Raw genomic sequence first — 12,331 nt, 5'->3', positions numbered from 1 at the left:
CCAGCCCTGGGGTCTTGAGGGCCAGTCCGCGGATTTGCCTGCGGCCCGCGCGGCGGCGCCCGGGCTCTCAAGCCCTAGCTCCGCTCCCCGCCCGCGGGCCGGGCCGCCGCGGTGGACTACATGTCCCACAATGCCCTCGGCCCGGCCTCCCCACCCCGCCGTCGGGCCGGGGGCCGGGTTCGCCAGTAGGAGAGCAGGGTTTCCAGGGGGCGTTCTCGGTGGCCAATGAGCGCGGTGGGGGGCGGGCCTCTCCCGTCCATTGTTCTCGGTGCCCCTCGGGCTTGAGCCGCGGTGAGTCCGGAGGCGCCGGGCCGTGCCCGGGGGCGCTTTTACGCGCGGAGTGGCTGCCGGAGTCCGACCTGGTCTCCCCAGAGGTGAGCCCGGAGAGACGGGCCTGGAGCGGCGCGGGCCGGGGGAGTAACCCGCGGCGAGGGAATAACGGGCCTGGAGCCGGTGCAGGCAGCCCTGCTGGGGGAGGGGCGTCGGGGGCGCTGTCCGCGGCCGCGGGCCGGGGCCCCCAGGTTGACGCGCCCGGTCCGCTCGGCGAACGCACCCGGACCCTGCTTCGGGCCGGTGAGCTCCCTGCACATCTAACCAGGGGCGCGGGGTTGGGGCTGGGAGATGGGGAAACTGAGCTTCCGAGGGGGCGTGTCTTGCCCTCGGTCCGACAGCGAACGAGCTGACCGGAAGCAGTTTTCCCGGGCTCCCGAGCGGGACTTGTGTTTTACCTGTGCCCCTTCTGGCCCTCTGGTCAGTACACGCTGAGAGCTTCGGTGTTCCCACTAGCTTTGCTTTCTTCTTCTTCGTTTTTTTTCCCCCTGCCCCCCTTTTTTAAAAAGGGGGGTTATCTGAGTCTTTGTCATGTGGTAGTGATTTTTAAAACATAATTTTTCGTTGCTTTTATAGGCTTTATTTTATAAATAGTAATTTCCCTGCTCCCAACATTTTGTAGAATTAACGTCCAAGTTTTGTTTTTCCTTGTGTATGTGTTCATTTTTAAACGGATTTGGGATCATACTGTGCCTGGTGTTTCTGTTTGGCTAGGTTTGTTTTTATCGGTAATTTTCATGTTTATGAAGATTATCTCAGATTATTAATGGTTAATAATCGTTGTCAGCATAATTTTTAAAAATATTTAAAGCTACATGCAGCAGCATGCACAGATCTTAAATTTCATATGTATGCTTCATGCAGCCGTCATCAAATCAAGATACAGAACATTTCCAGCACCCCAAAGACTTCTTTGAGTCCCTTCTCAGTCAGTACCCTGCCCCCAAAGGTAGCCATTATTAAATCAGCATAGTTTTAAATACATTTTACTGTGTGGATGTGGCATAATTCATTAACCATTTCTCTGTTGCTGGATTTTTAAAATGTCGGGGTATTTTTGCAATTAGAAACAATGCTATGGTTTTGTTTCCTTGCAAATAAATTTTTCTTCAGAAAGATGGTTATTTTTAAAGATAAATTCCCAAGGGGGCCAAGGCTGCATTGAAAAGTGTGAATATTTTATTTTATTTTATTTATTTATTTTTTTTATTTATTTATTTTTAAAGATTTTTAAAATTTATTTATTTAACAGAGAGAGAGAGAGCGAGAGAGGGAACACAAGCTGGGGGAGTGGGAGAGGGAGAAGCAGGCTTCCCGCGGAGCAGGGAGCCCGATGCGGGCCTCGATCCCAGGACCCTGGGATCATGACCTGAGCCGAAGGCAGATGCTTAACGACTGAGCCACCCAGGCGCCCGAAAAGTGTGAATATTTTAAAACTTCATACTCATATGGTAAGAATGCAGTTAAGATACTGCCTTCCTCCCAGTGAGGCTCAAAATGTTTTGACATCTGGATCCATTGCTAATCCTGAAGATGTCCCCATAAGATAAGAAGAATGGGTGTTATTATCTCTACCTATTAGATGGGCACTGAGGTTAAGGGACTGAGTTGTATGTTAGGTCAAGGTCACTCACTCTGCAGCAAGTCTGAACTGATTTAGGGCAGAGTAACTTAGTCCTGGGTTCTTAGGAGGACTCTGAATTTCTGATACTCTTTCTTTTGGAAAGAAAAGTTCTGTATTTTTTTGTGCTTGTGATTCTTCATAACTTCTTTTGCCACAGAGAGAGGTTTTCAGGAGTAAGCCATTTTTCCTTTAAGAGGGACAGGAAACTTGTGTTGATTTGCGGATGTAAGACTCACTTGGCGGCCTGACCTGGGCTGCTGTGAGTTAGGTCATTGTAAGACAGTCTACTTATTGATTGTGGTTCTCTTTCTCATTTCCCAGCCAGACTACCTGTTGGAATTTGAGGAGGGAGGTGTCTTCTCCGTGAGCCTGGCTCTAGAAGACTGAGGTTCAAGGCTAGAAGCCTGAGGCGATTGCCCCAGGAAGGTGGATGATGGCTGCAGAGCTGCCGAGAGTAACCACCCCCCTGAGCCCCTTGGTCCAGGTGCCTCAAGAGGAAGACGAACAGGAGGAGGTCACTACCATGATCCTGGAGGACGACTCTTGGGTGCAGGAAGCTGTATTGCAGGAGGATGGCCCTGAGTCGGAGCCTTTTCCCCAGAGTGCTGGCAAGGGTAGCCCCCACGGGGAGGCCGCTGGAGGGCCACAGGGTGCACTTGGCCGCCTCCGAGAGCTCTGTCGGCGCTGGCTGAGGCCGGAAGTGCACACCAAGGAACAGATGCTGACCGTGCTACCAAGGGAAATTCAAGCCTGGCTGCAAGAGCATCGTCCTGAAAGCAGCGAGGAGGCCGTGGCCCTGGTGGAGGACTTGACCCAGACCCTTCGGGACGGCGGTAAGATGCTGGACCTTGTGGGGAGAGGGTGAGGAGCATTCTCCACTGTGGAGGAGTGTGGTGTTTGTGGAAGAGGAGAGGGTGGTATCCAGGATGGAGGTGGGGACAGCCTGTCCTCCTGCTGCTGCTGCAGGCAACCAGGACATGCTCACCCTTTTTATTAATTAATTAAGTAATTTATTTATTTTTAAAGATTTTATTTATTTATTTGACAGAGAGATAGTGAGAGCAGGAACACAAGCAGGGGGGAGTGGGAGAGGGAGAAGCAGGCCCCCCAGCCAAGCAGGGAGCCCGACCCGGGGCTCGATCCCAGGACCCTGAGATAATGACCTGAGCCGAAGGCAGACGCCTAACGACTGAGCCACCCAGGCGCCCCATGCTCACCCTTTTTAATGCCCTGTGTACAATGGTAGTTCCAGAATCTCAGGATAGGAGAGGCTTACAGGACTATTCTTGGAGCTATATTTGTGTAATAAGCACAGTGTTTACTTCTGTGTTTATTCCGAGTGGTTGGGAAGCTGATGGAGGTTATAGGGAGGGGGACTGAAGACAGTATAAACCGCCCCTTGGCACCTTCCCTTGGTTGTGCAATAAACATCCAAATATCTGAAGTCTAGCATTAGAAAAACCAGATAATCCTATTTTTAAAAAGTGATTATTCTTATGAAACCAAGACCAGCTAATAACTAGGAACTTGCGATGGTATAAGGTCATCCTAAGCTCTTGAAAGAGTCATTTCAAACCTGAGCTCTTTGCCACGGTTACCATCCTTGTCTCCCGTGTTCCTGATACATTCTGGGATCCAGGCATGCCACTTAACTACTCCGTCTCCATTCTGGTCTTCAGTTGTAGACTGGACTCCCTTGATTACCAGATGTTTCCTTCACATCTGCCCGTGTCCCTGGGGCCGCTTCAGGACCCATGGATGATGACTGCCTTGGCACTGATGAGAGCTGCAGAGGTTCAGAGAAAGGAGGGGACAGGACCGGAGAGGTCAGAGAGGGTGCAGAGCTTAAGCAGGAAGCTGTAGGCTGGAGTGGAGTTTGCAAAAGTGCAGGGCAGCGGGGAGGGTTTGGCAGCTGCGAAGAAAGTGAGGTGTGGCACGAAGCTCACTGGTTCAGGTCACAGTAAGGGAGGCTGGCTGGTTGGAGTAGAAAGTGTGTTTTTAGGAAGTGGTAGGATGTGGAGTTTGGGGGAAGGGTCGGCAGGGCTTGGACTGAATGTCGCTGGCCTTGGCAGGTTCTTGAACTAGAGCCCAAGGGGCATGGGAGGAAGTGGAATTTGGCAACAGGATGTAGGTTTGATTCGAGTAGGGAGAGGCCAGCGGCCAGAGTGCAGCCAGGAAGCCGCCTAGACATCAGGCTGCCGGCATAGCGGTCCGGCCGAGGAGGGGTCAGCAGAGGAGGGGAGGACACTGGACACAGGTAAGAAGAACCAATAGTAACACTAGCTAGCGTTTGCAGATCCCTTTCTGGTCCAGGCCTCGTGCCTAGCATTCGCTGGGCAAAACTGACGGACACTTCACTGTCTTGGGAGATTAGTGACGTTATTATCACCAGAGAAGTTAAGTGACTCCCTGAAGATCACCCAGCTAGTATGAGGCCGAACCAGGATTTAAACCCATGGGTCTGAGGACATGGCCCATGTCCTTAAGCATTGTATCACATCCGTGGTGCAAAGTGATAGTTCCCAGTGGGGCGTTGCAGGCGAGGACTGAGACAAAGATGGCCAACTCAGAGGCATCCAGTCTGGAGGATTCAGAAGCCTGGGAAGAGGAAGAGAGGAAAGGAGGTGGTTTGGGAGCAGAGGCTATGACCAAGCTCAGGGACTGGGGAGGTAGAGGAGTCAAGCTGTGTGTGACGTCGAGGGCCTCCTGTGAGCCCAGCCCTGCCCTGGGCTCCTCACATGTCCGGCTCACTAGCAGTCCTGGGAGGTGGGTGGGACTGTCATTTTACAGATGAGGAAATGGAAATTCAGCAAGGTCACGCCCTTCCTCAAGATCACACACTAGATGGTAAGTGGCGGAGCCGGGATTCAAACTCCGGTCTGTTTGCTTCCACGTGTGTTTGGTAGGTTTTATTTGAAGCAAAGTACCCAGTTTTCTCTGGCCCTGAAAAATAACTTTCAACTTTACTCTTCCTATTAAAAAGAAAACAAAAATCTCTCATCCTGTCCTAAAAACTTAATTTACTTGCCTCCTGATGAATGTGACAAGTTTGTAATGAACTTTAGGATCTTAGTCAGATACTGTGCAGAGGCCAGAGGGGTTGAGGGCTGAGGAGTGACCTCTGGGGTTGTTGTTTATTTTTATGTCTTTTTAAGATTTGTTTCCGAGAGAGAGAGAGCAAGCATGAGTCAGGGGAGAGGTAGAGAGAAAGAATCTCAAGCAGACTCCCCACTGAGCATGGAGCCCGACATGGGGCTCGATTCCACGACCCTGAGATCGTGACCTGAGCTGAAACCAAGAGTCAGACACTTAACTGACTGAGCCACCCAGGCGCCCCTGGGGTTGTTGTTTCGTTGGGGAAGTCTCGAAGCGGAGGGTCAGGTCTGAGCAGGTGCCTCTGAGGTGGAGACAGGCACCCACCGTGACAGCCCTCCCCACCGGACGGGCTGTGGGGGCTTTGTGCCTTTTATCACTCCCAGAACGTCTAAGATGGGTTCGTCAGTCCTCTGACTTCTACCCTTGAGATCGGCTTTGCTTAACAAAGTCTCCTGACCTTCCCCGTGATTACTCAGAGGAACCTGTGCACTTACCTTCATCCCCTCAAACATTTGTTCAACGTAAACCACTTGACCTCTTTTCTGTTCATCCAGCTCGGGACCTTTGGACACACTTACCCAGCACCGGACACTTCAATCCCTGTTTGGACAGTGGTTGTTTAATATTTGACTAGCAGGCACCTCTGGGTACTCACATTTAAAGGTTCTTATAATTCCCATGAAGATGGGACCTGTGCTACTGGTTTAAGTGGTAAAGCTCATCTCTCCCTGTGAGTGTGTACCAAGGACGTTTCCATCCCCACGCGCGGTCTGCATTCAGGCTCTTGCTGTTTCTGCCCAGAACTCTCACAGCGGCCCAGGCTCTTCTCCCTCCAGGGCCCCTGCTCCGCTCCTACCTGAGCGCTCAGGTGCTCTCCTGCTTAGAAAGCTTCGTGAGTTCCCCAGCATCTCCAAATCAAGCATGAGCTCCTTATTCTGCTCGGAACCAGGGCCTTGTGTGATGACAGGCCAGAGCTGCCTCACAGCTGCCCGTGGTCCTCCCGCCATCACCCCTGCTCCTTTCAGACCAGATCTTGCTATTCCTTGAATGAAGCCTGTGCTTTCTAGCATGAGTCTGTGCTCTTGAATTTTGAGTTGGAATGGCTTTGTCCCATCCCTGTCTGATAAAATCCCGGGTATCCTTTGAGTGTACACCCTTAGAGACCCACTCCAGAAAGCCGTTCTTACTTCTGGTCCATCTTCCCCTGTCCCCAGTTGCAGCCACCTGGGAGCACCTCTGATTCCCTCCTCCAGAAGCCATCTGCCCCAGAGCTTTTGGATTCTCCTTGTCCTTTAGCATTTGATTATGGTCCATTTTGTTTTCTACTTATATGAATAGTTGTCTTATTTCTTCTAGGAACCTTTAAAATCCCAGAAGGCATGGAACCTGTTTTCTTCTTTCTCTTTTTTTTTTCTTTCCTTTCTTTCTTTTCCTCTCTCACAGTACTGCGCACAGTGCCCCCCACACAGTGGGAACTCAGTAAGTATTGCTGGCATGAATACATGAATCCTTTCTGCCCATCGGCAGGTGTTAAGAGTCTGCCTTGCTGGCCCGGTCCATGAAGGAGGTGGACAGATAGCTTCTTCATTCCAGGCTTCTCTGCTTTTCCTTGAGAAAACCATGCTAAGCTTTTGTCTTAAAACAAAATGGGGTCAAGGCCACATTTGGCAGAACATAGCCGGGACATGCCCAAGTCTGGAAAGAGGGGAGAGGTGAGGCTGCAGACCTGGAGGGGTACTCAGGCCAGTAGGCAGCCCGGGGAAGCTCAGTCCAGCGAAAGAACACTTACTCTTAGTCTCTGGTGTTTTCGTTCTTGGAAGCGCCATATGAATCCTTTGTTCAGCAAACCCAGTGAATACTATCATGTTTATGCTATTAATAAAGATATTTTTAAGTTTATTTTATTTTTTTAGTAATCTCTGTCCACAACACGGGGCTTGAACTCACAACCCTGAGATCGAGAGTCAGTCACATGGTCTTCCGACTGAACCAGCCAGGCGCCCCAAAGATATTTTTACAGAAAGAGAACATGTTTCTGAGGATGGAGGTTTGTGCTATTCCCATTTCTCAAATCCCAAAGGCTCAAGGACATCCTCCCTGTCTGGCCTGAGTATAAACTAGAAGGTGGCCTTTTTGACCTGACATTATCCATCCAAGGTGCAGGAATCGTGCAGGAGACCTATAGCATTTATTTGCATGGGACAAGCTTTGACTTTGGAAACCTCAGGTACAGTGAATCCACACCCCCAGGGAGGACATTTGCCTTAAAGTCTTTTGTGCCGGGGAGCTGGCCATGGATGTGAACATCAATGAATATAGGATGGAGAAAATGAACCAGTGAATGGCCAGAATTGCAAGCCTCAGGAGGGTGTCGCTGGTCCTCTGGAGCTCATCTCCCCAGTGATGAGGATCTTCCGTTGAAATGAGATTGGCCCCTGGTTTGCCTGGCGGCTGTGCTTTCAGCCTGTGTGTCACGGACCCGCTGAAAGACCATTTATGAAAAGCACGGTTATCTCTATGACTGGTTAGAAAGTCCCAACATGAAACCCAGAACACTTCCTTTTCTTCTTTTTTTCTCGTGATTTGGTTTATGACAACCCAGATTGTCCAGGGTAGTCCTGAATATGAAATACTTGTCCTTGCAAATCATCAGAATGTCTCAGAGTTCAATAGTGGGTGGCCAAGCCATACCTCTCAGACTATCTGTAAGTGGCCTGGGGCCTGGGGCCAGAAATCATTTCTCAAATTGTATGGCCCAGTTTTTGGTTCAGAAACTATAGTCACTGCAGAGTTGGAGGTAGCTTGAGCCCGGACTGTTGGCTGATCGCTCTACCAGGGTTCCCGCACCTTTCTGTAAGAGGTGAGCCGGAAGATAGTGCTAGAGCCTGCAGACCAGTGGACTCATGCCACGGTGGCCTTCCCCAGCCCCCCCACACCAGTGTCGGTGCAATATCAGGGTAAAGGGGAAATGCTCCTCTCCCGACACAGATTTTATCTCACAGCAGCTCCACCACCCAAAAAAGAAACTGCTGATGTCAGAGGGGAGCAAAAGGGAAATTTGGGGGCTCAAAATGGATGAATGCTGATACGTAAATCCTCTGACCATCAGCGCAGTGTGTGGTCCCTGCGCCCGCAGCATCAGCATCATCTGCAAATGTGTTAGAAATGAACTTCCTGGGCCCCACCCCAGACCTACTGAACCAGAAACTTTGGGGGTGGGGCCCAGTACCCTGTGGTTTAACGAGTCCTCCAAGTGATCCTGATTCAATCATCAGTAAGCGAGCCACTGTGCCAGACCTCTGGTTCTCAAACTTGGCCACACGTCAGAATCACTTGGGGTCCCTCTCCCAGGGATTCTGATTTTCTGATTTCATTGGCATGGGGTATGGCCCAGGCAAGGAAGTTTTGAAAGCTCCCAGGTGGCCCTAAGCTGCAGCAAAGTGTCAAAACCACTGCTTAGAGCCTTGTTACTCAAAGTGTGGTCCGTGGACCAACGGTACTGGTGTCACCTGGAGCTTGTTAGAAAGGCACACTCAGTCTCACCCCAACCCATGTGAAGCAGAATCTGCATTCAACAAAACCTCCAGCTGATCCGTCTGCACTTTGAAGAGTGAGAAGCACTGCTCTAGTCTAGGGAGGAGTGGAGATTGTCCACTTCATACCTGCTCTCGTCCACCATCTGAGCCCGAGTCAAGCTGCCCTCTCTAGGCATCTGTAGCGTCACCTGGCTCTGGGTGAGCACAGGCAACAGGTTACCTAGTCTGAGTTTGCTGCCCTAGCAAAATGCTCCCTTCATGCCAACAACGAGCAAATGCTTTCATTTTTCATAACAAGACAGGGAATGGAGAATGTTGGAGGGTTGGAAAGGTGTTTGTCTTTTTAAAGCTACGATTCTCAGTTTCAAAACAAAAGTCACCTTTAAGTCACTGAAATATTGGCAGCGTAGACCATACAGAGCCCTGAGAGGGATGTAAACGTTCTAACTGTCAGATGTCTGGCAGTCATTCATTTAAACTGACAGCGGAGCTCACTGCCGTTATCAGTGGTTAATCTCTTAGGCAGCCAGCGTGCAGGGGGCGCGGTGCTCCAGCAGGCTGGTGCCGGGCTTGCCGGGGCAGCCCTACGATGGGGAGAGCCCGGCTCGGGAGGAGGCCGTGGGAGACTCACGCCTGCACTTTAGACCGCCGGCTCTGGCCGTGGCCTTGAGACACAGTGGTGTGTCACAGTCTGGTGGGCGTCACCAGAATTTGGAGTCTAACCCATACTGAAGTGCCAAAGTGTGTGGCTGTTTAGTTCATTTTTCTACAACAATTACAGCAAATTCAGGTTTGTCTCCCTACTGATGCCGGTTTTCCTCACACTCATCGTGATAGGCTTTCCAGTGTGAGAGGGAGAGGAGGTGTCTGGCCGGCCAGGGGGACATGCACGGCCCTGTGAACAGCAGTGGGGATGTGTCTAGAGCCTGTGTCCGGGAGGGGAAAATCCAACCGCTGCTTTAGCCTCAGCCTCGACCGTGGCTTCTGCTCACTAACCGAGGAGGGAAGGAAGAGGGCCTAAAGCAGTCCAACAGTGAATGGCGTTTGGACAGTGGTCTCACCATTTTGAAAAAACTAACATTCGATCCTTACTTCTTAACTTACACAGAAATAGATCTCTGCCTCACAAGTGACACAAAAATAAATTTCAGATGGATTATAGATCTCGACTCTAAAAGACCTGGAATAACATGTAGGAGAATATTTTTATAATCTTGTGGTGAAGGACTTCTTAAGCAAGACAGCAATCTTCAAAGCTGGCTTGGACTCAGGAAAACAGAGAAGTCCTTTGTATAAAAAAGGTACCATGAACAAAGTTAAAAGACAGTACACCAACCGGAAGGGAATATTGGCAACAAAGTGTGCAGTACAGCAGATAAGAGTCAAAAACCCTTGATCTGGGGGCGCCTGGGTGGCTCAGCCGGTGAAGCGCCTGGCTCTTGGCTTCGGCTCAGGTCCTGATCTCTAGGTCCTGGGATGGAGTCCCCGGTGTCAGGCTCCCTGCTCACCTGGGAGTCTGCTTCCCCTCCCCACCCTCCCTCTGCCCCCCCCCCCCCACTTGCACACTCTCTCTTTCTCTCTAAAATAAGTAAATCTTTTTTTTTTTTAAAGATTCTATTTATTTATTTGACAGAGAGAGACACAGAGAGAGAGGGAGCACAGGCAGGGGGAGTGGGAGAGGGAGAAGCAGGCTTCCCGCTGAGCGGGGAGCCCGATGTGGGGCTCATTCCCAGGACCCTGGGATCATGACCTGAGCTGAAGGCAGATGCTTAACAACTGAGCCACCCAGGTGCCCCTAAATAAGTAAATCTTAAACAACAAAACAAAAAAACCTTGATCTGTAAGAGCTTCTGTAATCCCTAAGAAAAGTCAGTGCAGTGGAATGAAAAATAAAAGATATGAATGGGCAATTTAGAAATGAAGAAAAGTAAATTATAACTTTATGAAACCATATGTTCCAGCTTAACGATTGATCAGGGAAGTACTCATTAATTCTTTTGCCTACTGGACCATCAGAAATTTAATAAGAGTGTTTCTGAGAATTCTCTGCCTTTCTGAGCATTTATTAAATCTTCTAAAACTAATTTCAGAATTAGTAAGTAGTGTCACCTATTTTAAATTTGATAGAGTACCTACAATTATGAGCCATATATTCTCTTTTGAGTGTGATAAAATTTACATGACATAAAATTTATCATTTTAACCATTTTTTTCATTTTAATCATTTTTCTGTGTACAGTTCACGGACATTAAATATATTCGTACTGTTGTACAACCATCACCACCATCCATCTTCAGCACTGTTTCCTTTCCTCAAACTGAAACTCTGTGCCCAGTAAACAACTCCCCATTCCTCCCTCCCTTCCCCATAACCCCTGGCACCCACCGTTCTAATTCTTGTCACTATGATAAATTTGACTCCTCTCGGTACCTCATACAGAGGAATCGTACAATATTTATCCTTTTGTGGCTGGCTTATTCTTTCACTTAGCATAATGTCCTCAAGGTTCCTCCATGTTGAAGCATAGGTCAGAATTTCATTCCTTTTTAAGGCTGAATAATATTCCATTTGTTCACTGATAGACCTTTGGGTTTTCAACATTTGGTTATTACAAGTAATGCAGGAACATGGATGTACAAATACCTGTTTGAGTCCCTGCTTTCAGTTCTTTTGGATGTAGACCCAGATGTGGAATTATTAGATCATATGGTAATTCTACGTTTAATTTTTTGAGGAGCCACCATACTGTTTTCCACAGTGGCTGCACCATTTTGCATTCCTACCAGCAGTGCACAAGGGGAGAATCCTGTATGTATATTTTAAGATTTATTCATTTATTTTGAGAGAGAGAGCACGTCAAAAGTGGGGAGGGTCAGAGGGAGAGCCAGAATCTCAAGCAGACTCCACACTGAGTGTGGAGCCCAAGTGGGGCTTGATCCCAAGACCCTGAGATCATGACCTGAGCCAAAGCCAAGAGTCAGACACCCACCCAACTGAGCCATCCAGGCGCCCCAAGAATCATATATTCTTTTAAATCTATATCAGGGATGCTTTTTTTTTTTTTTAAGATTTACTTATTTGAGAGAGAAAGAGCAGGAGGGACAGAGGGAGAGAGGATCTCAAGCAGACTCTATGCTGAGCATGGAGCTCAACGTAGTCTTGCCTCTTGGTCTGGTAAAGGAGGGTACGGCTGCTCCTTAAGCTGCTGTTGGGGCAGGGGGGTCATTGGGTCTGGATTCTTCTCTGCAGTGAGGTGGTGGAAGATAGTCAACACAAATTATCACATTGAAAGGCTTTCCGATTATAAGAGAATTCTTATATTTTTGTCTAATGTTGGATACTGTTTTTGTTTACATTTAAATCTTTGATCACTTTGGGATTTTTCCCAGTATAGGATCCAACCTCAGATTTTTTCCATTTGGCCTCACCAGTCGGTCCGGCATCATTTATTGAATGTCAATTGAATGTTGAGCCTTTTCTCTCTGGATTTGAGAGGCTGCCCTTGTCAGACGTTCAAGTCCTAGCGTCGTTAGATTCTTGTTTCTGTTCCGCTCATCTGTTTATCCATGTGCCACCTGTGTTCAGTTCCGAATTCACATGTCTACTGAGTCTGTTTCTAGAGTGTTTGTGTTGTTTCCCTGGTCTACTGTCTGTTAATGTTTTCATTCTTGAGATCTTGTAGCATGTTTGAACATCTGACAAAGATAGTCCCTCTCCTCCCCACCCCCGGTCTCAGTCAGTAAT

General features: G+C 49.0%; 1 protein-coding gene across 7 annotated transcripts in view; it reads left to right on the top strand.

Moving 5' to 3' along the window:
• Positions 1 to 237: 237 nt before the first annotated feature.
• ZSCAN2 (zinc finger and SCAN domain containing 2) overlaps positions 238 to 12,331 on the top strand; it is a 39,837-nt gene continuing 27,743 nt past the window's right edge. For 3 of the 7 annotated variants that reach the window (XM_078078844.1, XM_036082726.2, XM_036082778.2), the window contains exons 1-2: positions 238 to 374; positions 2,276 to 2,787. In XM_078078844.1, coding sequence (XP_077934970.1) covers positions 2,385 to 2,787 — 403 coding nt within the window. In that variant the 5' untranslated portion in view covers positions 238 to 374; positions 2,276 to 2,384. Of the gene's footprint in view, positions 375 to 414; positions 574 to 2,275; positions 2,788 to 3,633; positions 4,212 to 12,331 lie in introns of those variants that run through there. The other 4 variants (XR_004914317.2, XM_036082731.2, XM_036082751.2 and 1 more) reach the window with 4 other exon arrangements.

Source organism: Halichoerus grypus, chromosome 8 (genome assembly GCF_964656455.1).
Source record: "Halichoerus grypus chromosome 8, mHalGry1.hap1.1, whole genome shotgun sequence".
In the NCBI taxonomy this organism is placed as follows: Eukaryota; Metazoa; Chordata; class Mammalia; order Carnivora; family Phocidae; genus Halichoerus; species Halichoerus grypus.
Note: the sequence above shows the minus strand (reverse complement) of the source record. Positions and strands in the feature narration are given on the sequence as shown.